Consider the following 22232-nt stretch of genomic DNA (forward strand, 5'->3'; position numbering starts at 1 on the left):
TCCCATGGGGGGAAAAAGCTCTCTTTATTCAATAAGTTGTGTTGTTTTGGGTCTGTTGTCTGTGAAGACACACAGACGAGGCTTAGTAACAGAAACACACAGTCAAACAGTGTTTTAGTTTTTATAGATTCACATCCAAACCACACGTTTAGATCAGTGGTGAGTCAAGCTGTAACATGTGGTTTGTGTTTGTCTTCACATATCAAGATATTAGCCATGCTGACTGGCAGCACTATCAGCAAGTTGTTTGTGCATCTACATGAATACACTTTGTGTTTTTACCGTCATATTTATATCAAACATCATGGTGATGAGAGGAATGCTGTGCTGTCAACCCAAACATACTGTGAGATTTTACAGAACATGTCTTTAATATGCGATATTATGATTATATATTATATAAGAATTAGGAAGAAATCAGATCGCACTTTTGTCACACTGAAAACACAAGGTAAATTATAAACAGTGAAGACTTTAAGAACTAGAAAAATGTGTCTTCCTTTACAATCACCACAAGGTTTATTGTTGAAACCTTCCCTGTGTGTCTGCATCTCCTCACACTGACCTGTGTGTGCTCCTGCAGGTGAGGAGGTTCTCCTGATCCAGGAGAAGCTGGACGGCATCAAGTCTCGCTACGCTGAGATGACGGCCGGCAGCAGCAAGGCTCTCCGCACCCTGGAGCAGGCCCTGCAACTCTCCACGCGGTTCGCCAGCGCGCACGACGACGTCAACCAGTGGCTAGACGGCGTGGAGGCGGAGCTCAATAATGTGGAACCTGACGCCTCACCAGCCTATCAGGAGAGACAGAAGGTAGGAGAATAGATAAAGATTATGTTTGTGTACAAGAGTGATTCTTGTAATGCGGAAAAGATTTGTGTTTGAGGAACTGAGAAAATTAGACATGAAGATTAATACTCATTGATATTCATTGATATCTGTTTATTTCCAAAATTACACCTATATATATTTATTTATTTTAAATGAAAACATTTCAGTTAAAACTAACATGTCCTTGAAATACCTTTATTTGAACACTCAGGCCTTTAAAGACAGTTTAGAGCTAGAGTTATAGTACTTGCATGTGATGGTGTGCTGTATGTCTCACTCTATTTCACATTACACTCATCGCTTCCAGCTTTATTATTAACTCAGACTGTGAGTCACCTGGTTCAAAGTGAGCGTTTGGAGCCACAGTGTAAGACTCGACATCCGCCCTTTACATCTGCTCTCTTTAACACACCACATTTCTCACACAAGTGTCAGAGACGCAGCTCTTCTTCTACCTTTTTTAGTTTCTGTTCAGCCATTTGGATCATGTGACTCCTGCTTCACTAAATGATTGATTGGGGCACTTGAGTGATGGGATGCAACAAAGTTAATTGGCTAACAACTTGATAAAACTTATCGATACTCCATATTTTACAGATTTAAAGGATTTTCCTGGAATAGAAAAAAATGATACATATTATTTGATGACAACTCCTGTCTGTAATGACATTTTCAGCCGTTCCAATATTAACCTCCCACAGTAGAGTTACCATAGAAACCTTGATTTCTGGGAACTTGATAAGTTTCTAAAAGCTATTGAAAGGATTACGATTTAACACGTTTCCACTGTGCCACACTTGAAAAGTAAAGCAGCTTTAGCCACCACAAAAAAAAAACCCCTGTGATACACTTGTTGCCGTTTAGTTAAGTTAATTGCATTTTTGCATTTGTACATGAAGTTTATTTGAAAAGTCTTTTGAGCTAATTTTCCATCTGATTACAGGATTTACTTTATAAAACGAATCCCTCACTTTCACTTTGACAGGAGCTGAAGAAAGTTTCAGCAGAGAAGCGTCTGGTGTTGGACACGGTCAACGAGGTGGGCAGCGCCCTGCTGGACCTGGTGCCGTGGCGAGCCCGTGAAGGTCTGGACCGACTTGTCGCTGACGCCAACCAGCGCTATCGGCAGGCTGATGAAACCATCACTCAGCGTGTGCAGCTGGTGCAAGCCGCCATCCAGAGGTCACAACAGGTGCTGCACGCAGTTTAACACGAGTGAACATAAATGCTGAGCTGGTCAACTGTTTGGGATTCTGTTATATTGTGAGTGCTGCTAAAACACAACACCTCCTCCCCTCAGTATGAAGAGGCAGTGGATGCAGAGCTGGCCTGGGTCGGGGAGACGGAGCGCAAGTTGGCGTCTCTGGGGCCCCTGAGTCTGGAGCCTGACGTGACGGTGGCTCAGCTCCAGGTGCAGAGGGCCTTCAACATCGACATCATCCGACACAAAGACACTGTGGATCAGCTCCTCAGCACCAGAGATGACATCCTGGAAACTTGCAGTGAAGCCCAGAGGGATGCACTGATGGTACGTCACTGATGAATGATGGAGGGATGCAGAATTATGAGGAAGAGCATGAACATGAGATATTAAAGTTTGTGCACATTGATAACCTTAGTAAGGGATAGACTAGGTGAGGATAAAGTAAAGTTAGGATCATCATATCTGTATGTCTTTGTTAACTTCTCCAGGTGAAGACAGATTCTCTGAGTGCTCGTTACGACGCAGTGAGCCAGAGCCACAGTGAGCGGTTCTCAGCTCTGGAGCAGGCCCAGGTTCTGGTGGCTCGCTTCTGGGAAACCTACGAGGAACTGGAGCCGTGGCTTGGCGAGACCGAAACCCTCATCACCCAGCTGCCACCACCAGCCATCGACACAGATGCTCTCCGACTGCAACAAGACCAGATGAGGGTAAGAGAGGACACGAAATCCTGATGCTGTTTTAGTTTTCCTCTCATTATATTTAATAATTTAAAAATCTACTTAATTTCCATGTTCATGTTCTTTCATTTCCTCTGCAGCTGCTCAGAGAGTCTATCGCAGAGCACAAACCTCACATCGACAAGCTACTGAAGATCGGACCCCAGCTGGCCGAGCTCAGCCTCCAGGAGGGGGCGACAGTGACGCAGCGCTACAGTGACGCAGAGAGGCGCTACCTGGCCATCAAAGAGGAGGTGAAAGGTCGAGCTACAGCACTAGACGAAGCCGTGTCCCAGTCTGCACAGGTACGTCACAGGCGACGAATTCACTATTTCAATCACTGTTATAACTGCAGACGTGGGTCTAATAAGTCTTATTATTTAGTGTGCTTGAAGCCTTTGATACGACTGGTTTAAAACTGAATTCAATAAACTTTAATGACATTTTGTGTTGCCTCTCGGTGAGGATGAAAAATAGTCTATAAATGCTGTTAGTTGGTCTGTTAATAGCTTGTTATTTAGTGTCTGCTGCCACAGACAAAACAATGACGCCTGGTGTGATTACTAAACAGCATGAGATTTAATGTGATTTTGTTTTTGTCTCTGTTGCTTGCTTTCAATAAATGATAATGAGGATTTATTGTGTAACACGTTAACAAGTTCAGTTAAAGTTAAGTTTCATCGTTATTTAGTTCTTGTATTTTTGTATTTTGCTTTTTAAAAACTTTATATCTTATTAGAAACAGAAACATCAGCCAGTGTTTTACTCTGGTTTTATTGCTTTGGAAAAACATACCTTTAACTTATAAACTTTATTATGCAGACTCCATCTCGTCTTCTTTAAGTGTTAGTTTTCTTTGCACTTCATTTCATGAGACATCACTGAGTCATGGGTGTTTCTGGTGTCGATAATGCCTGACATTTTGTACTGTATGCATGTCTCTGATTTAACTCATTATATTGTTTCTCCACCCTCCGCCCCCCTACAAACTGATCCATGTATTGATCCTTCTCTTCCTCAACCTGCACTTCTGTGTTGTCCTTATCCCTCACTCCATCCTAAACCATCTCCCTCCCTGTCTCTCCTCCCTCATCCTTGACCTTAACCTTAATCTCCCTCATCATCTTCACCACCCCTCATCCTTGCAACCCGTTCTCCCTCCTCCATCCCATCCCTCGTTCATTGTGGATGTGCTGTGTGTGTTGCAACCCCCTCCCACCACCATTTTCTCCATGGTCACTGCTCACTGCAATCACCCAGCTGGTAGAGGTAAGACTGACTGACAACATCAAACTGGCGCTCAGGCTGCGGTTACATCACATGATTTGGTCAACTAACAAACCGTGAATCAGTAAAGCCATAATCTCGTACCAGCACTGATCTCACCAGACAAAAATGTCTTAAATTCCCTACCCTAAATATCACTCGATCCTTCATTCATGGGGAAAATATCATGGAAATACAGTTTTGTATTAATAAGTAGAATGAATTCTCTTACAGGTATTAAAAGATTTGTTCAAAAATCTTCTCAAAACCACTTAACTTAAATCAAACTATGGCTTTATTGATTTAAACATTGATCTGAATCATGTGTGGGCTGATCCTGAGTGACCATAAGACTGAACTACATCTGTTAGCTTTCTCTGTGGTGTAGGACTGTAGACTTGAATGAAGCCTAGTCTCAAACTGAGGCCTGCCTTCCACTTTTCATGGTTTTATCTCAGACTAGGCTCGATTCAGGTCCTACAAACCAGTTTGTATCAAAAGAATCTTCTTCTTGTGGTTAGAAGAAAGTTGTTGTGTTATGTAGTGATCAAACTATTTAATTTCACTCAGATGCTTAAAACAAGCTCAAGTACAAATTGCACAATTCTCTCTTGTCCAAAATGTCTCCTGGGTCCTTTAGTGGACTCTGCTTTGTTAATAGCTCCCTCTTGTGTGGTAGATCAAGTCCAGCTTTGTCAGAGTTACACAACCTGGATGACACGATGAAAGTGAAATACTGAGATATTACATAGAGAAACTGCAAGGTTTTAATTTGAATTTTCTCTTATTCCTTCTGTATTCACTCTGTGTGAAGTTAATACAGTCTGCCCCAGATGGCTGACCACCCACATAATATATCAGTATTTTCCTACTTTCAAAATGTCACCCAGCTATCAAAAACCCAAACCCAGCAACCTCAGCACACTCTCCTCCCCCTCATAACTTTTTTTTTTTTCCGCCTCTCCTTCCGTCCTCAGTTTCATGACAAGATGGATCCCCTGTTGGAGACCCTGGAGGGGGCGGTGCAGCGGCTGCGACAGCCTCCCCCAGTGGCAGCAGAGGTGGAGAAGATCAGGGAGCAGCTGGCGGAGCACCGAGCTCAGGGGCTGGAGCTGGACAAACTGCTGCCAAGCTTCTCGGCCCTCTGCGCCCGCGGAGAGGAGCTGATAGGACGAGCTGCTCGCGACGATCCTGCCGCTCAGGGTGAGTGAGCTGGGACGCGTCTGACAGTGAATGACAGCCGCATGATATTTAGACTGACAGACAGGCCGCGTCATGTGACACAAGTCGGGTTTTAAACAGGGTGAGGGGTTCTACTCGGACACAGAGTATTTTGAGTTTTGTTTTTGAAAATCAATTTTAGTTTCATTCATTGATGAGCTTCTGCACAGTTAAAGTAACAAACACTTTTATCCAAAGTGCAACACATTGCTTGGGGTTAATAAAGTTCTTTTGGCCATAAAAAGGCCAGTTGTTGTAGTTGGCAGTCCCTGTGTGGCGATGATAACAGTAATAATAATAATAATAATACAAGAAATGAAGCACAAAGCTCCCTACAACAAAGAAATGACCTGCACCAAGTGCTTCACATGAAAAGTAAAATAAGTTTAAAAAAAAATGACATAGAAAGAATAAAATTGGTAAGACATCAATATTTATAACAGTATTTGTAAAGAAGTGCTGAGCAAAGTACAAAATTTCAGAGCTAGTTAAGGGCTGAGATGAAGAGTTTTAAGCTTTCTATCAAAAATACTTGTGAGCTGCTTCTCTGAGTCCTTTTCATTTAGGTGGAAAATACTGGCCGGAACTGGCATCAACAAATTGCATAATAAAAAAGGGCATCAGGGCATTAGAGACCGGAGTCAGAGCAGAGAGGAAAACATGACAGGCTTCTGTGATCTGGGTGAAAAATATTAAAACCTTATTTTGGGCTCCAGTCCAACCAGCTCACTGACTGAACAATCAACTGAAAAGTAAGTCTCTGTTCTCTGGCACCAGGCCAGTGGGCAGACAGAGTCAGGTCTGGAACAGCATATGCATATTTCCTCCAACGCCGCCACATCACGAAAACAAAACACATCCGTCTTTGTTAAATTTCTCTGCAAAAGAAGTTGGTGCTTTGATGCCCTCCAGCCCTCCACACGTCATGAGAATGAATGGCCCAGTGTGCAGCAGGAGTGGGAGTGGACTGATGACAGACTTCTCTAACCGGGACTGGACGGCAAATTCTAACAAAGAAAACATTATTACATTATTACAAATTTGAACTCCCAGATTAGACTTATTACTATTTCCCAGTGTGCCCAGCGTGCTCCCACTAATTCTACCAGCTTGTTTAATGCTTGACTCCTTCCCCCTCTCTCCTCCAGCCGTCCGCTCCCGCCTCCTGCGCCTGCGCTCTCTGTGGGATGAGATCCGGCAGCGAGCCGAGGAGAGGGAGGGGAAGCTGAACGACGTCCTGGACCTGGCCGGGAAGTTCTGGGCTGACGTGGCGGCGCTACTGAGCACGCTCCGAGACTCCCAGGACATTGTGAGAGATCTGGAGGATCCTGGTGTGGACCCCTCGCTCATCAAGCAACAGATTGAGGCTGCTGAGGTATGGAGAGGGAGAGAGGGGATGTGTAAATAAACAGTGGCATTCTGGGAGGAATGGAGTGTCTGTAGTGTGTTTTTTTTACTCTCTACGACTCATTATGAGGTCTGCCTGTCCTTCCACTAGGCCATCAAGGCGGAGACAGACGGCCTGAGGGAGGAGCTGGAGTTTGTCAGGACCCTCGGGGCTGACCTCATCTTCGCCTGTGGAGAAACTGAGAAACCTGAAGTCAAGAAGACCATCGACGAGGTGAGAGATTAAGATTACATTAGATAACTGAAGTAGATGGAAATGTAGATGTGTTGATCCACTAATATAATAATTCTTCCTCCTGTCCTTGTCTCAGATGAACGCTGCCTGGGAAGGCCTGAATCGGACATGGAGAGAGAGGATGGAGAGACTGGAGGAGGCCATGACGGCCTCTGTGCAGTATCAGGACGCACTGCAGGTTTGTTGATCACAAATACAAAGAAGCCAAACATGAATCTTGACCTTTCGTTTTGTTAAACATAATGATGTCATCTTTACACCCGCTTAACTGTGTCGTTCATTTCCAGTCAATGTTTGACTACCTGGACAACGCAGTGATCAAGCTGTGTGACATGTCGACGGTGGGAACTGACCTGGGAACTGTCAAACAGCAGATTGAAGAGCTCAAGGTTGGCATGAGAGTTTCGTCTTTCATTTTTCACCTGTCAGTCCTGAACAAACGAGTCACATTTTACACTCAACCTGTTTTAAAATCAGTTTTTATATATACAAAATCTCTTAGTGCCTTTAGAATTAGCTAAAAATCTCCTTTTTTTTTTTTTTTTAAAACAAACTATATTTTGGATATCTAGGATACTTTTGTCAAGAACTAATAAAAGACTTCTCTCCTCTCTTTACCTCCCACCTCCTCCTGCTCCTCCTCCTCTCATCCCTCCATTCACCCCGAGCAGCAATACAAGGTGGAGGTTTACCAGCAGCAGATCGACATGGAGAAGCTGTGCCACCAGGGGGAGCTGCTGTTGAAGAAAGTGTCAGACCAAACAGACAGGGACATGATCCAGGAGCCGCTGACCGAGCTCCGCCACCTCTGGGACAACCTGGGGGATAAAATCACCCAGAGACAGGTACAGAAACCACATCTGGTAGCAGTTTTGACCAAGCAGTCCCTGAGTAACACACCGAAACCTCAACTGTTCCAAGGTCATGGTCCTGTGACTGACCTCGAGCTCTTACCCCGCCGTTTCCCTTGAGAAGTTGTCGATGTTGGTCTTTGTTGGCATTCTGTAGGATCGCATGTATTTGACAGCTGCTTTTCATTACAGTCCAAATATTTAAGTTCCTATTTTTAAGCCCGAACTTCTGTCTCTCTTCCACCACAGCACAAGCTGGAGGCTGCGCTGCTGGCCTTGGGTCAGTTCCAGCATGCCCTGTCTGAGCTGCAGGCCTGGCTGAGCCACACACACACCACCCTGGACACACAGCGGCCAGTCAGCTCTGACCCCAAGGCCATCGAGATCGAGCTGGCTAAACACCACGTATGTGCAAAAAACGGAGACTTCTTTTTCCTTCCTTCCTTATTCTTCTTGATCAGGTTGATATAGTAAAAGGGGCTGTTTCCTTAAAAGATTCTGACTCTGTAACTCAATTTGTTGTCACATTTTTGGCCGGTGATCCTTTGTTTGTGCTACAGCCCTAACGTGGTTTGTTTTCTTCTCCTTGGACAGCCACAATACAATACAGTTGCCTCCTATGTTATTTTAACCTCCACAATCTTCTGCTCAGCTCAGCTCTGCTCTTGCTTCTCACCATTCAGATTCAGTTCAGTGTAATTAACCTCCGACTCCCTCCTCTGTGTCCCAGGTTTTACGTAACGACGTGCTGTCCCATCACGCCACGGTGGAGACGGTGAACAGTGCTGGTGCTGAGCTGCTGGAGTCGTCCCCCGGCGATGAAGCCAGCCACCTGAGGGATCAGCTGGATCAGCTCAACCAGAGCTGGGAGAACCTGCTGCTCAAGACACAGGAGAGGCAGAAACTGCTGGAGGCCGCGCTGCACCAGGTACTGTGAAGAAAAAGAGATTTCCCTTAGATCTTTACACTGTTGATGAACAACAACCCAGTCCTCATTATAACAAAGAGAAGAAACAGATACAATCTAAAAACAGCACAGTTAACATTCAGTTCTGTGTTTCAAGGTTTAATTTTTCCTGGATGTAAAACTGACATTAAAAGTTCATTCTTGACCTTGGACACAGTAACTGACAAAACAATCTCACCAGGTCCAGCCCCACTTTCAGTTGGACTTGCCAACTTCATCTGTTCAGGAAGGTTTTGTGAACGAATCAAAAGCTCCAGAACAGCTACTAAATGGACCTTCTGTTGAAACTGTTCTATCAAGAGCTTGTGGTTGTACAGTTATTACACACGTTAAATCGCTATTATGAAATGATATCTGAAAGTAATGGGCTCAGCAGCAGATCAAAGCTATAGTGGAGATATTTTCATGAAATCTTAAGGTGCAGCTAAAATAATGAATTCATGCCTCCTCCTCCTCCTCCTCCTCCCACACGTGTTTCTCTGTAGGCTGAAGGTTTCCATGGCGAGTTGGAGGAGTTCCTCCAGTGGCTGAGGAGGACGGAGAGCCAGCTGTCTGCCGCCAAACCAACAGGCGGTCTCCCTGAAACAGCCAGGGAGCAGCTACAGCAGCACATGGTAACAGAGAATCACATAACACCTCTATGCCCACTATGTCATGAACAATACACACGTTAGACGCAAGAAGAGAAACTCATTGTAACACTTGACACATTAATGTAATTTCCATGTTGGGGAAAAAATTGATTCTCCATCGCTAAGAAATGTTTCTGCATAAAGTAGTTTTTTATTGTTGTTTATTGTTGTTAGAAGCACATGTGAAATGATTCCACATCATAAGGTTCCCACTGTATGAATACAACAACAGGTCGTTTTCAGTGTCATAAACAGATTTTAAGAGCACATAAAACCTTTTACCAGCAGAGTTTTGAGCAGATGCTCGGAGTATTAGCCTACACGTGCTCATCTGTTTATACAGAGAGGCATTTGGCAGAGGGTGACTATGAAAGTTACCAGTGAAACTCACCTTTTAGCCTGAGAGTCAGTTCGTGTTTGTGTCTTCTCCGTGTCCAGGAGCTTCAGGCTCAGCTGACTCAGAGAGCAGACCAGTACCATCGCCTGCTGGATCAAGGAGAGTCCATGCTGCTGGCTCGAGGAGGAGAGGAAGCAGGACCCGGTACCACCCAGACCCAGCAGAACCTGGCCATGCTGCAGAACAAGTGGGGCAGCCTCAACACCAAGATGGACGACCGCAGGGTAAGACTGTAACTCGTGGACTTTATCTTTTTCTCTTTTTTTTTTTTTTAGCTCTATCCTTCTCTGTTCTTTTCTTTATGTTCTATTTATCACATTTCTCAGTCAATATAGATTTGAATTCTATTCTATATTTATGATCTTATTATCATCGTTGTTAACTTTGAACTCTCTCTATGAACTTTGTCTGACAGGGAAAGCTGGAGGAGGCTGTTTCCTTGGCAACAGGTTTCCAGACTTCTCTGCAGGACACCATCAACTGGCTGACCCAGGCTGAACAGACCCTGAACATGGCCCAGCCCCCCAGCCTCATCCTGGACACGGTCCTCTTCCAGATTGATGAGCACAAGGTAGAAACTGAATATACTCTAGTCATGAGAAACAGTGTTTCAAGATCATCATTTCTCCCTTCTTGTTGATGTAAACACATCTTACCCTGAATAAGATTTTACTGTTCCCAACACATATTCCACTCTCGTCTCTCTGTCCGTCCAGGTATTCGTGAATGAAGTGAACACCCACAGGGAGCAGGTCCTGGCTCTGGAGAAGGCCGGCTCTCAGCTTCGTTTTGCCAGCCTGAAGCAGGACGTGGTTCTCATCAAAAACCTGCTGCTCAGCGTCCAGGCTCGCTGGGACAAGCTGGTCCAGAGGTCACTGGACCGCGGCCGACACCTCGATGAGGCCCGCAAACGAGCCAAACAGGTACAGAACAGATAGACACACTCACAGCTGATGGGCTTGTGTAGTTTATTTATTTCATATTTGAAACATGACTTAAAACCTTTATCACATGATAGTAATTATATCAATTTACAGAATGTCTGAAATTGCACTTGACTTTTGATAATAGAATTTGCCAAACGACTTCATGTATTAGTAAAGAGCTGAAATTATATTGACCTCTCTCAGCTAGGGAGTATTTATGTATTAAAATATCAAACTTAAACTCTGTCCCACTCCTGCTTTAGTTCCACGAGGCCTGGAGGAAGCTCACAGACTGGCTGGAAGAAGCCGAGAAAAGACTGGACTCGGAGCTGGAGATCTCCAACGAGCCAGACAAGATCAAAGTACAACTGGCCAAACACAAGGTACCATAGGCAGTTATTAGCATATTTATCCTGTGCACATATGCAGATATTTCCATGAGTTCAGTATTTCAAATTTTTTCCTTTGATGTTCCCATTTACAAATCTGTTTCCTTATCTCCCTTTTTCTGCACATCCAGGAGTTTCAGAAAGCGCTGGGCTCAAAGCAGCCTGTGTACGACACCACAGTGAGGTCCGGCAAGGCAATGAGGGACAAGGCTCAGCTGCCCGCAGACACCCAGAAACTGGATCACCTGGTGGGAGAAGTCCGTGACAAGTGGGACACCGTCTGTGGCAAGAGCGTGGAGAGGTAAAGAGGAAGAAGGATATGGACTGAAACGGGTTCATCCAGATATCCGTCACAGCTCTGAATCATCATATGAAAAATAAAACATGATCATTAAGAGATATTGTCTTCTCTCCTCCATCCAGACAACACAAGCTGGAGGAGGCCCTGCTGTTCTCAGGACAGTTTGCAGAGGCTCTTCAGGCCCTTGTTGACTGGTTGTACCGGGTAGAACCTCAGCTAGCTGAAGATCAGCCAGTCCATGGAGACCTGGATCTGGTGTCCAACCTCATGGACTCACATAAGGTGTGTACACTAAACAAAGCCGTGCTTGTCAGATTTGCATGAGAGGATAATAATGACCTTGTTAAACAGCCTTTGAATGACAGATCTGTGTTCTGCCTTCATCACTGTCTTATGTCTAAACCCCCAGGCTTTCCAAAAAGAGCTGGGGAAGAGAACCAGCAGTGTTCAGGCTCTGAAGCGTTCGGCTCGGGAGCTGATGGAGACCGGTCGCGATGACACGGCGTGGGTCAAAGTTCAGCTTCAGGAGCTAAGCAACCGCTGGGATACAGTGTGTGCCCTGTCGGTCACCAAACAGACCCGCCTCCAGCAGGCTCTCAAACAGGTGAGAGAATCTGCTCAAGTTTAAACTTTCTTCATCAGATGAAGCACACAGCGTTGTCAAAAACGTCATCTTTCTCACGTTCCCCCTCTCTCCGTCAGGCGGAGGAGTTTCGTACAGCTGTGCAGGTGCTTCTGGAGTGGCTCTCAGAGGCAGAGCAGACGCTTCGTTTCCGTGGCGTCCTCCCCGAAGAGGCGGAGACTCTGCAGCCGTTGCTGCACACACATCGTGACTTCATGGGCACGGTGGAGGAGAAGAGGGCGGATGTCAACAAGGCTGCTGGCATGGGAGAGGGCATCCTGACCCTGTGTCACCCTGACTCCATCACCACCATCAAACACTGGATCACCATCATCAGGGCGCGTTTTGAGGAGGTGAGGGGTGGAGGGTTGCTGTTGTTTTTGTTTGTCTCAAGTGACAAGTAACATGATGGAAACACGATAGAAATCTTTTGTTAATCAAACTTTGACTCTGCAGGTTCTGACGTGGGCGAAACAGCACGAGCAGCGGCTGGAGACAGCTCTGACTGAGGTGCTCAACAACGCCAACCTGCTGGAGGAGCTGTTGTCATGGCTACAGTGGGCTGAGACCACTTTGGTCCAGAGGGACACAGAACCGCTTCCTCAAGACATCCCACAGCTCAAATCACTCATCACAGAACACCAGGTGGGTTTCCCATCAACCCACTCACTCATCAGCACATAGAATGAAGCCCCATAAACCTGTACACTGTGTTTGTACTCCTCATTAACAGTTGTGTTTATCTCTGACCGTGTTTGTTCCAGATGTTTATGGAGGAGATGACGAGGAAGCAGCCAGACGTGGACAAAGTGACCAAGACCTACAAAAGGAAACCAGCTGAGCCTCCCAGCAGCCTGGCAGAGAGGAGAGGAGCTCGTACGTCAACCTGTGTTTACCGCCTGATGCACAAATATTATGATCTTCTTCTTTCTGACAATAACATAAGAGCCTGTGGTGGAAATGCACACATTACTCACAGCATTACATTAAATCTCTGCAACCTCCTCAGGCAAGCAGCAGCAGCAGCAGCAACAGCAGCAGCAGGCAGCGATGCAGGTCCCCGGAGGAAACCCTCGACTCAACCAGCTCTGTGCACGGTGGCAGCAGGTTTGGCTGCTGGCTCTCGACCGCCAGCGCAAACTCAACGATGCTCTGGACAGGCTGGAGGAGGTATCTCACATCTGTACATTTAGATGGAGTAAAATTGATGTGAAATTCTGGGTGAACGCCTGTATTTAAGTTACATTCCTGGCCAATCAGAGCTGCATTTTTCTTTCTGAATTTCTTAATATAACTGGCAATAACTCAGTATTACTTTCATATTAACACTTTCAGCTCATTGTATATATTCTATTCAGTTTTTATGACTCTGATACGAAGTGTAACACACATTACCCACTTTCAGCTCAAAGAGTTTGCCAACTTTGACTTTGACGTGTGGAGGAAGAAGTACATGCGCTGGATGAACCACAAGAAGTCTCGTGTCATGGATTTCTTCAGACGCATCGACAAGGACCAGGATGGAAAGATCACACGCCAGGAGTTTATCGACGGCATCCTGGCCTCAAGTAAGTGATGAGAGATCATTTAGTTGGTTTGCTGTTTTTAGTGGCTGAGTTGTTACAAACGATATACTGTAGATTGAATATGGATTCTTGTCCTTCTGTGCAGAGTTTCCCACCAGTAAGCTGGAGATGACAGCGGTGGCAGACATCTTTGACAGAGATGGAGACGGTTACATCGACTACTACGAGTTTGTTGCTGCTCTTCACCCCAACAAAGACGCTTACAGACCGACCACTGATGCTGACAAGATCGAGGATGAGGTAAGAAAAATCTAAAGACAAATGCATAAGTACGCATTTCCAAAGATGGTATGATGATACGTATGGTGCAGTACTGGGGCCATGTATTTATACTGGACGGGCCCAGTCATGAGTCATTGTTTGTAAATGCAGGGAGACATTCACTGACATGTTGTGTGGCGTTGTGCAGGTGACTCGGCAGGTGGCCCAGTGTAAATGTGCCAAGAGGTTCCAGGTGGAGCAGATCGGAGAGAACAAATACCGGGTGAGCTCAGTTCACTTTCTGGTTCATTTTAACACTGACATCATTTATAGAATAGGTTACAAATAAACTGTTATTTTATCTGTAACAAAAGAATGTTAATGTTCATAGTAATTAATTGATTTTTAATTGTTAACAGAGCTGGGTCAAAGCAGTTAGTAGCTGTTGGTTTTTTTCTTCTCTGAGCTTTTAGTATTAGACAAGTCAGCATCATCAGACATGTCTCAATTCTACAGTGAAATTCACATCAAGTCTTATGATCAGATGTTTTCACTTGATTTCACATTTTGCTGCCAACTTTTCTTACTCTGGCAAACAAACTAGGAGTTTGTGCAAAAGTAAAGAAAGTGTGAACTTGCTCTGATCGATAAAAGTTACTTTGCAAACACTTTGACTCAGTTCTTATTAAAAAACAATTTATTTTAACCGGCTGTCTTCACTTTTCCATCAGGCAACAATTAACAACTCATATTTCTCAACATAACTTCACGGCATTTTAATGTGTCCATCTCACATCATGGTGTCATGGTGTATTTATAAGTGTTTAAACTGTCTGTATCATAACATTGAAATAACATGTTAATAACGTCTCACAGCACTCCAGGATTATCAGCTGAGCCTTCTCTGTCATCACCAAAGCATTAACATAACCGTGTAAATGAGACAGCATAGATACACACTGGGCTGCTGGGAAACAAAGAGGCGGAGCTCTACCTGATTTAATCGCTGTGTTGTGAGGTGGTGTTCAAACCAAGCAGGATTTTCGAGTTGTCAAATAATCCAACTACCTGTGCATCTTTTGAAAGTTTTCCAAGCTCCAGCTCACTGGTAGTTGGTCACTGTGAACCTAAAGCAGTCAAATACAGAAATAGAACAATGATCAAAGAAAAGTGCAGGTTATAAATGTACCTCAGTCTATTTTAATGCCAGGTTATGTATTACAAGTGACTGAATTTGATAATGTAATAATAATGCAAAACACAGTAAGAACAGACATATAATCGAGTCTACAGAACAAAAATACAAACTAGAGCTTGACATTCTGTTAACCCCCAAAAGAAAAACCTAGAAGAGCCACAGTGTTTGTAATAGTTGCCCCAGCAGTCTGTGTGTATCTGTGCATCATTTTACAGTGGCCATAAACTCTTAACAGTTTTGAGCAGCTTCTTCTGGATCGGCCATCACTACCACTGCTGCAGTGTGTGATCACCCCATCATTATCCACTGGGTAATGATTTCCAGCATCTCACTGCAGGACACTGGGGATGCTGATTGTACACCAGTTAGTCTGTCTTTTGTGTGCGTGCGTGCATGCGTGCGTGCGTGCGTGCGTGCGTGCGTGCGTGCGTGTGTATGTATGTGTTTGTGTGTGTTCTCACGTTTGTTTGTCTGGCTTCACTTTCCTTCACTCTCTCTGTCTTCACTCCATCTCGCCGTCATCAGCTGGCAGTATTAAAGAACATCTTCACAGCCACACTCTCATCTCCGCTGCATCTGTTCGCTTCCACCACTAATTCTGGGCTCAAATAACAGAAATACACAAACTTTACAGTTTATGAGAACCAGCTTTTAGAACAAATAAATGGCCTTTCATACATGAGACTTCAGTTGACAGTACATGTTGTTTCACTCTTGCTCTGTTTCTTTCTCCTTGTGTTCCTCTGCTCCGTGTCTACTGGATTTATTGTAGTTCTTCCTCGGAAACCAGGTAAAGTGACTCTCGCTGCTGTGATTGGATGAGTGAAATCTGCTTCACGGTCCTCCACCAATGGAGTGCTGTCCTTTCTGCTGTCACATGTTCAGTAATTCTATATTAAACACTGTTTAAAAAAGAGAAGAAGAAGCACTCCATTGTGGCTTTGCAGCGTGTAAGCAGGTTTCACCGTCCGACCCGTGTGACTGCTGTGATTTGTTTGGTGTTGAGAGCGACAAATTGCACAATGTGAAGCAGGCGACAGTGACATGGCTGAAGTGGTAATTAGTGGTGAGGTGATGTATAGTCTGCTTTGGACTGAAGCTTGGGAGCAAATCAAGCTGCTTGGAGACAGACTGAGAAAATTCCTTCTGTGCTGGTATCGCTTTGCTGGGCGGTTTGAACATTTCAAGTGTTGTTTTTTAAGTTGAAAGACTAAATGTAGAAGAAGCCGTGGTTTCTCCTGTAAATGATGCTTAGATTTGGGCGGCTGGGTGATTGATTGACCTCTGAAGTTCTGTCAGTGCATGTTGTTTCTGTCATTGCATGAAGTAGAAGAGATCATCTGTTCGGATTTGGTTCGTTGATGCTTGGTGTGATGCTGCAAATCATCTAAAAGTCATCTATGAATATATCGACTATTATTTTACTCACTGATTTTCTCCTCATCTTACTCTCTTCTCTCTGCTTCATCAATTCCCCCTCTCACCCTTTGTCTTACTGTTTCTCTCGTCGTTCTCTCCTCTGTTCATTTTTCTGTTATCCTCTGTTCTCCTCCTCTTCCTTGCTCCCTCTCTTTTCTCTTTATTTTTTTATCTCCTCAGTTCGGTGACTCTCAGCAGCTGCGTCTGGTGAGGATTCTGCGCAGCACGGTGATGGTGAGAGTCGGAGGCGGTTGGATGGCTCTGGATGAGTTTCTGGTCAAAAACGACCCATGCAGAGGTGAGTGATGTTCACACACATACATTCACCTCAAACGTTCCCGCTCTCACACACACACACACACACAAACACTCACAGAAGCTCAGATTCCTCAAAGACACACACCTAAACATATCGTGGTTCCTCCTCTGTCTCACTTTCTTTACTTCACATGTATTCACATCCAACCGATACCAATGTTCATTTTTTAACAAAAACAAAAACTTTTGAAAATGAGCTCTTCAATTTTGTTAATCTTTGAATTATGACTAACATATGTTGGGAGCACCACTCATTAATTATAATTATGTATGTATCATACATATATTATCATTTTACAGTTGAGAAATAAACTTATAACTTTGACTTCAGATGTAATAAAAAATTTTGAACATTAAACTTCAGGGGAATTTAGATTAGTGTTAATAGCAACTATAAATCACAATACAAATATAACAATATATATTTAACATAAGAAAAATAGGATTAAAATGTATAAAGATTTTAAGTTTTAAATGTAAGAATTTATACTTACATTTTTATGAGGTATCTTCTTTGATACAGAACAGCAAAATGATTGCAACAATAAAACAGATATTGTCAGCATATTAACATGTTTGTATCCATGTTACAAATGTTATATGGGTCATAGTGGACTTGGATAATCAGTCTTTTTATGTAGAAGCAAGAACAAAAAACAGCGACAGGGAGGCAGATGGGATTTTAGACTGCAACTGTGCAGATGCAAACCCTCAGCCACACGTCCTATCCTGGTCCTGGTTCCATTCACACTGAAATGATTCTAAAGCAAAAAAAAGTATCACTATTTATATTATTATAATATTATTTATACCTCTATTCATATTTTCAGTGTTTTATAATATCGGTCTGGCTCTAGTACTCACACAAACGTACCATCACACTTCTCTTTACAAAAGCAAACTCCTGCACTGAGCTCCTGACATCACCGAGCATCAGTTAGTGACAGCACACAGATCAGGAGCACAGTACACAAAAACACTCCGGCAGAACCAAGTCAAGTTTGTCAAGTTGTCTGTCAGCAGGTGACGCAGGAACCTGCCGCACCGCCTCACGTTTCTCTCCAGTGTTTCTTTCCAGTGACGTCTACAGTCGGTGTTTTTGTCGGGCTCCTCAGAGCGGTATTTCTTTCCATCTCTCTGACCCAAATCTCCCAAATCCCAAAATCCGTTCCCTCCGAGTCCATCCTCTGTCGACCCTGAAGGAGCTCGTCATCTTATCTTGTCACATTTTTATTTCTGTATAAACACGACCGGCTCTCTCCTCAGTCTCTGTTCTGTCTTTTCTTTTTATTTATTTTTCATTCTTTCTTAAATATAACAGTAGTATTGCATGGTGCATGATCCTCAGTTCTCTCCTTCTTCCTTCCCCTCTCTTTTCTCCCTCCCTCCCTTTTTCTCTTTCCTCAGTGCAACATCCAGGACTTAAGATTCTCCGCTCCGATTCCAGTAGCTCCATCTCATCTCGTATAGGTTGGATTTCTCCTCTATCTCTTACGCTTTCACTCTCTCCTAACTGCTCGTCTTCTCTCCGTCACATTTGTTTTGGTCAGTTTTTTGTTTTTTTTTGTTGTTCCTGGACTCTCTTTCAGATCTCCTCTCATTTCTCTTCCTATTCTCTTTCCTTTTTTCTCTCATTTTCTCTTCCATTTATCTCCATCTTTCCTCCAACTATTCTTCCTCTTTGTTTTGGTCTGTGGGTTTGGCCTTGTTGCTGTGCCTTGCTGACTGATCACCTGACTAACGTTATGTCTCCCCACTGTTCTGCTCCTCCTCTCTCCTGACCTCTCCCCCTGGCTGTCGCGCTCACGCAAGCTCTGAAATCCTGAACTGTTCACGTTTTTCTAAACATGTTTCAAGGGTCACTGACTCGTCCGGACCCCCACTGGTCAGCTCTGTGTGTGTGTGTGTTAACAGTCTCTGTGTGCTTGTGTGTGAGTGTGTTGATGGTTGTGACATTGAAGAAGGAATTTTTGACAGATTCTTTAAGCAGTCTTGGCTCCAGTAACAGAGCCTGTGTATGTGCATGGGTGTGTTTTGGGCGAGTCCATGAAGTGGAATCTTTGTGTGTGTGTGTGTGTGTGTGTGTGTGTGTGTGTGTGTGTGTGTGTGTGTGTGTTACTGTGTGTGAGACTTTTCTTCATTCCACCATGAGCATGCAGTTATTTCACATTGTCTCTTGTGTCTCTTAGTGACAGTCACTCCTGGCTATTTCTGCTGCCGAGGTATCTACACTTCCTTTCTGTCTCTCACTCCATTCCTCCATCTCTTTCACTCTTCATCCATCCATCCGTCCAGCTGTCAGTCTCCATCTTTAACCACAGCTGTCCTCTGTGTGTCTATATATGTGTGTGTACAGTTTATAACTGTGGTCAGGTTTGGGTGTATAGGCGTTGATGTCAGTCTTGTCTGTGTGCCACATGTCTGCGTCATGCTTTCCTCACTCACAACAAAGCAGGATTTGGTCAACCCCTGGTCTTTCTATTTAATTTCAGTCTATTTTTTAAGTACTTTTTTAAAAATTAGTACATTTTACAAGTGAGCTTATAAACTGAACACGGATGAGAAGCTCAGCAGAAACCAAAAGGAAAACAGAATGTGTAAAACTTCTGTATCATCTTACCTTATGACATCAGATCTTGTTTATTATTTCATTATTTTCTAGTTTGACCCCTCTCAGAAAAAAGGAAACACATGCCTCATCAAATCTGTGAAACCAAAGAGTAAAGAGTCAGTGAGTGTGTAAGACCTGGGCGTGGCCAGCCTGGGTTTCTAATAACGCTGGCTTCCAACGCGGCTCCTTTAAATGTGATGGCTGGTTGGTGGGAGACACAATTACAGGGTGCACCTGGCTGGCTGGCGTTGAGGGGGGACGTAATTGCAGGGTGCACCCGTTTAATTGACTTGCCTTGCTGTTCGGTTGCTAGGGACGATGGCCATGAGGCTAGGAGTTGCACTGCTGCTACAGCTAGCTGCAGCCTTCTTCTCTTCTTTTTTTACACTCCATCTTTCACTTGTTCATCTTGTTTCTCTTCCATGTTTCCTCTGTCTCTCTTCTGTCTCTCTTCTCTCGTTCTTCTGTGAATTTTTTGTTCTTTTTTTTTTGTTATCTCTTCTGTCCTCTCTCTCTCTTTGTGGCTGGCTTCTCCAGGCTTGTTGTTGTCTGCTGGGGCTGCTGCACTACTTTCTATCCGAGAATGCTGCTGAGTGTCTTTTGAAGAAGGGAGAAACCCTGAGTCTCTGGGCTCTCTCCTGATAAGCATAAACCAGGCATGAGCCCCACATGTATTTATGCACATACTGTGTATACACTGCAGAGCTGAGATGCTCCTTCGCAGCCAGAAGAGAAAATGAACTGAAATGGGAGCGCTTGTTGAAAAACGAGAGAAGAGAGGCTGTGCTTTTGCTCCCTCCGCCCTCAGATGGTTTTAAAGTAAATACGCAATGAAAGTTTGTGTCACATAGCGACATCTTTCACAAGACTGGAGACACCTGCCATCGCTGACATTTTGTGAAAAACACTTATTTGCTGTCTTGCTGAGAATTAGATGACAAGACTGATGCCTCGCTCACGTCTGAACAGTAAATATGAAGTTACAGTCAGCAGCTGATTAGCTTAGCTTAGCATGAAGAGATGAAACAGCTAGCCTGGTGCTGCCCACAGGGGGAAAAATCTTCTTACCTGCACCTCAAACGCTCACTGATTAACACGTTTTATCTCCTTTGTTGAATTCAAACAAAAACCGAGGTCAAAAAGCTGTGTCAGCTTTATGCTAAGCTAAGCTAAATATCTCTGCCTGTCTGTTCTAACATACAGACATGAGAATCTGACTCTCCGTGGGAAAGCAAATAAGTATATTTCCCAAAATGTTGAACAATTCCTTTAAAGATAAAATCAGCACTTTTGACTCTGTTGAGAAAATAATCTCTCCAGTGCAGAAAATATTTTCTCTGGACTTGAACAGGGAAATATTGACGGTTTGGTAGATGGATTTATCTGCAGCGATGACGTGTGTCTCCACGTGTCCTCACTGACTTTGGTTGCGTATCAAATAAATTAATGTATTTCTACTTTTGCACTCAAACCAAACACTCGCTCACCCCTCCCTTTTAAAACAACTCAACCAAAGTGCACTTACAACCCCCCAACCCCAAAACTCCCAAAATCCCCAACCCCACCCCCTCCAAACTTCCGCTCTGCTCACGTGCACTCTCAAATGAAACATGCACGGACTCTGATGTCTGCAGCCAAGGAAGCACTGACTCTCTCCCTCACGCTGCTCGCTGCCTCTGCCGCCCCCTGCTGGAGGAAAACTGTGAGCCCACACATGCAAAGCAGCTCATTTGTCTCCTCCGTTTCCCTGTTTCTGTCTTCAGCTCGTGGTCGCACCAACCTGGAGCTGAGGGAGAAGTTCATCCTTCCTGAAGGAGCGTCTCAGGGTCTCGCCGCGTTCCGCTCCCGGGGCCGACGCTCCAAACCGGGCTCCAGAAACGCCTCCCCCACCCGTTCCTCCTCCTCGGCCTCCCACAGCGGCGCCTCCCTGCCCTCTGCACCTTCCGCCCCTGCTACACCCACAGCCTCCGCATCATCCAGGGTAAGAGCTGACATCAGCATTTCAGATTTCTGCTGAGTTCAGAGTAGAGGCAGGATCTAATTTCATCAGATGTCTTAATTCAAGTTCTATTTTTTTCATCATGCAGTGACAAGGTTCTATGCACCTCATGTCTACTCCTTTCAGATATAGTAATACTTTATGAATCATAGCACTTTTCTAAAACACAACCAGACTTCACTATGTACTGTACTAAAACTAAGGCAATTTAGTGTGAAGTTGATCCTAAATTTTATACCACAAATAATTTAAAAGACATTTAAAAGTCTTAGTTTTGTATTTCTACAACTTGCAGGTACCTTTTGTTCACACTGAGAAGAAACACATGACAACACAGTTAAAGACAAATCCAACATAACCATAAAAAACACTAGTAAACATTAAAAATCACTTGTTTTTCAGTCATCATTTTGTGTAATTACAGTGAAACCCGTTAGAATAATTACAGACATATGAAACTTGCAGTGTGGTTTGTTCTGTCCTAAATCATGGGAATAAAACTCTGTAGGCGAAAGTTCTCATCTGTGTTTCCCCTCAGTAGGAAAATAAAAAACAGTGAGAAGCTATAAAAAATACTGTAGTATAAGAACACACACATACCTGATCCTCCATCTTTTCACACACACTTATCACCCTCATCCTCTGTTCTGTGTTGGAGGTAGTAATGTTGAATAGAAACATCGTCATTGTCGAAACAAAAACACTCAGAGTCCATCAGACCGCATGTTGTCATTAGTGTTGATGTCGTCATCTGATGTTGGTGATGTTGTCATTTGTCAGCACTGTCACCTGATTATGCATCTGTGTGTGTGTGTGTGTGTGGGGGTGTGCTGTCATACATCATTACCTGTGCTGGCAGGTGTGATGCAGAAGGGAGCCTTACATTGAAGCATCAGTGTCGTTCAGGACTGGACAGCAGTGCACAGTGCTAAAAAAAA

The 22232-nt window shown here is 44.1% G+C and overlaps 1 protein-coding gene across 1 annotated transcript in view; it reads left to right on the forward strand.

The window, feature by feature from the left end:
- LOC111220828 (microtubule-actin cross-linking factor 1-like) overlaps nt 1-22232 on the forward strand; it is a 114709-nt gene that overhangs the window by 87600 nt on the left and 4877 nt on the right. Inside the window, exons 69-101 of the mRNA XM_022744065.1 lie at nt 584-810; nt 1814-2020; nt 2129-2356; nt 2521-2739; nt 2850-3053; nt 4009-4017; nt 4992-5217; nt 6384-6610; nt 6734-6856; nt 6954-7055; nt 7165-7266; nt 7549-7722; nt 7978-8133; nt 8459-8656; nt 9181-9309; nt 9766-9948; nt 10140-10295; nt 10441-10647; nt 10914-11033; nt 11171-11340; nt 11463-11622; nt 11750-11944; nt 12043-12315; nt 12419-12607; nt 12727-12838; nt 12972-13132; nt 13368-13530; nt 13634-13788; nt 13958-14032; nt 15720-15737; nt 16547-16664; nt 18092-18154; nt 21059-21276. Coding sequence (XP_022599786.1) covers nt 584-810; nt 1814-2020; nt 2129-2356; nt 2521-2739; nt 2850-3053; nt 4009-4017; nt 4992-5217; nt 6384-6610; nt 6734-6856; nt 6954-7055; nt 7165-7266; nt 7549-7722; nt 7978-8133; nt 8459-8656; nt 9181-9309; nt 9766-9948; nt 10140-10295; nt 10441-10647; nt 10914-11033; nt 11171-11340; nt 11463-11622; nt 11750-11944; nt 12043-12315; nt 12419-12607; nt 12727-12838; nt 12972-13132; nt 13368-13530; nt 13634-13788; nt 13958-14032; nt 15720-15737; nt 16547-16664; nt 18092-18154; nt 21059-21276 — 5267 coding nt within the window. The remainder of the gene's footprint in view (nt 1-583; nt 811-1813; nt 2021-2128; nt 2357-2520; nt 2740-2849; nt 3054-4008; nt 4018-4991; nt 5218-6383; nt 6611-6733; nt 6857-6953; nt 7056-7164; nt 7267-7548; nt 7723-7977; nt 8134-8458; nt 8657-9180; nt 9310-9765; nt 9949-10139; nt 10296-10440; nt 10648-10913; nt 11034-11170; nt 11341-11462; nt 11623-11749; nt 11945-12042; nt 12316-12418; nt 12608-12726; nt 12839-12971; nt 13133-13367; nt 13531-13633; nt 13789-13957; nt 14033-15719; nt 15738-16546; nt 16665-18091; nt 18155-21058; nt 21277-22232) is intronic.

This window comes from Seriola dumerili, unplaced genomic scaffold (genome assembly GCF_002260705.1).
Source record: "Seriola dumerili isolate Sdu_G_001 unplaced genomic scaffold, Sdu_1.0 BDQW01000078.1, whole genome shotgun sequence".
Taxonomy (NCBI): Eukaryota; Metazoa; Chordata; class Actinopteri; order Carangiformes; family Carangidae; genus Seriola; species Seriola dumerili.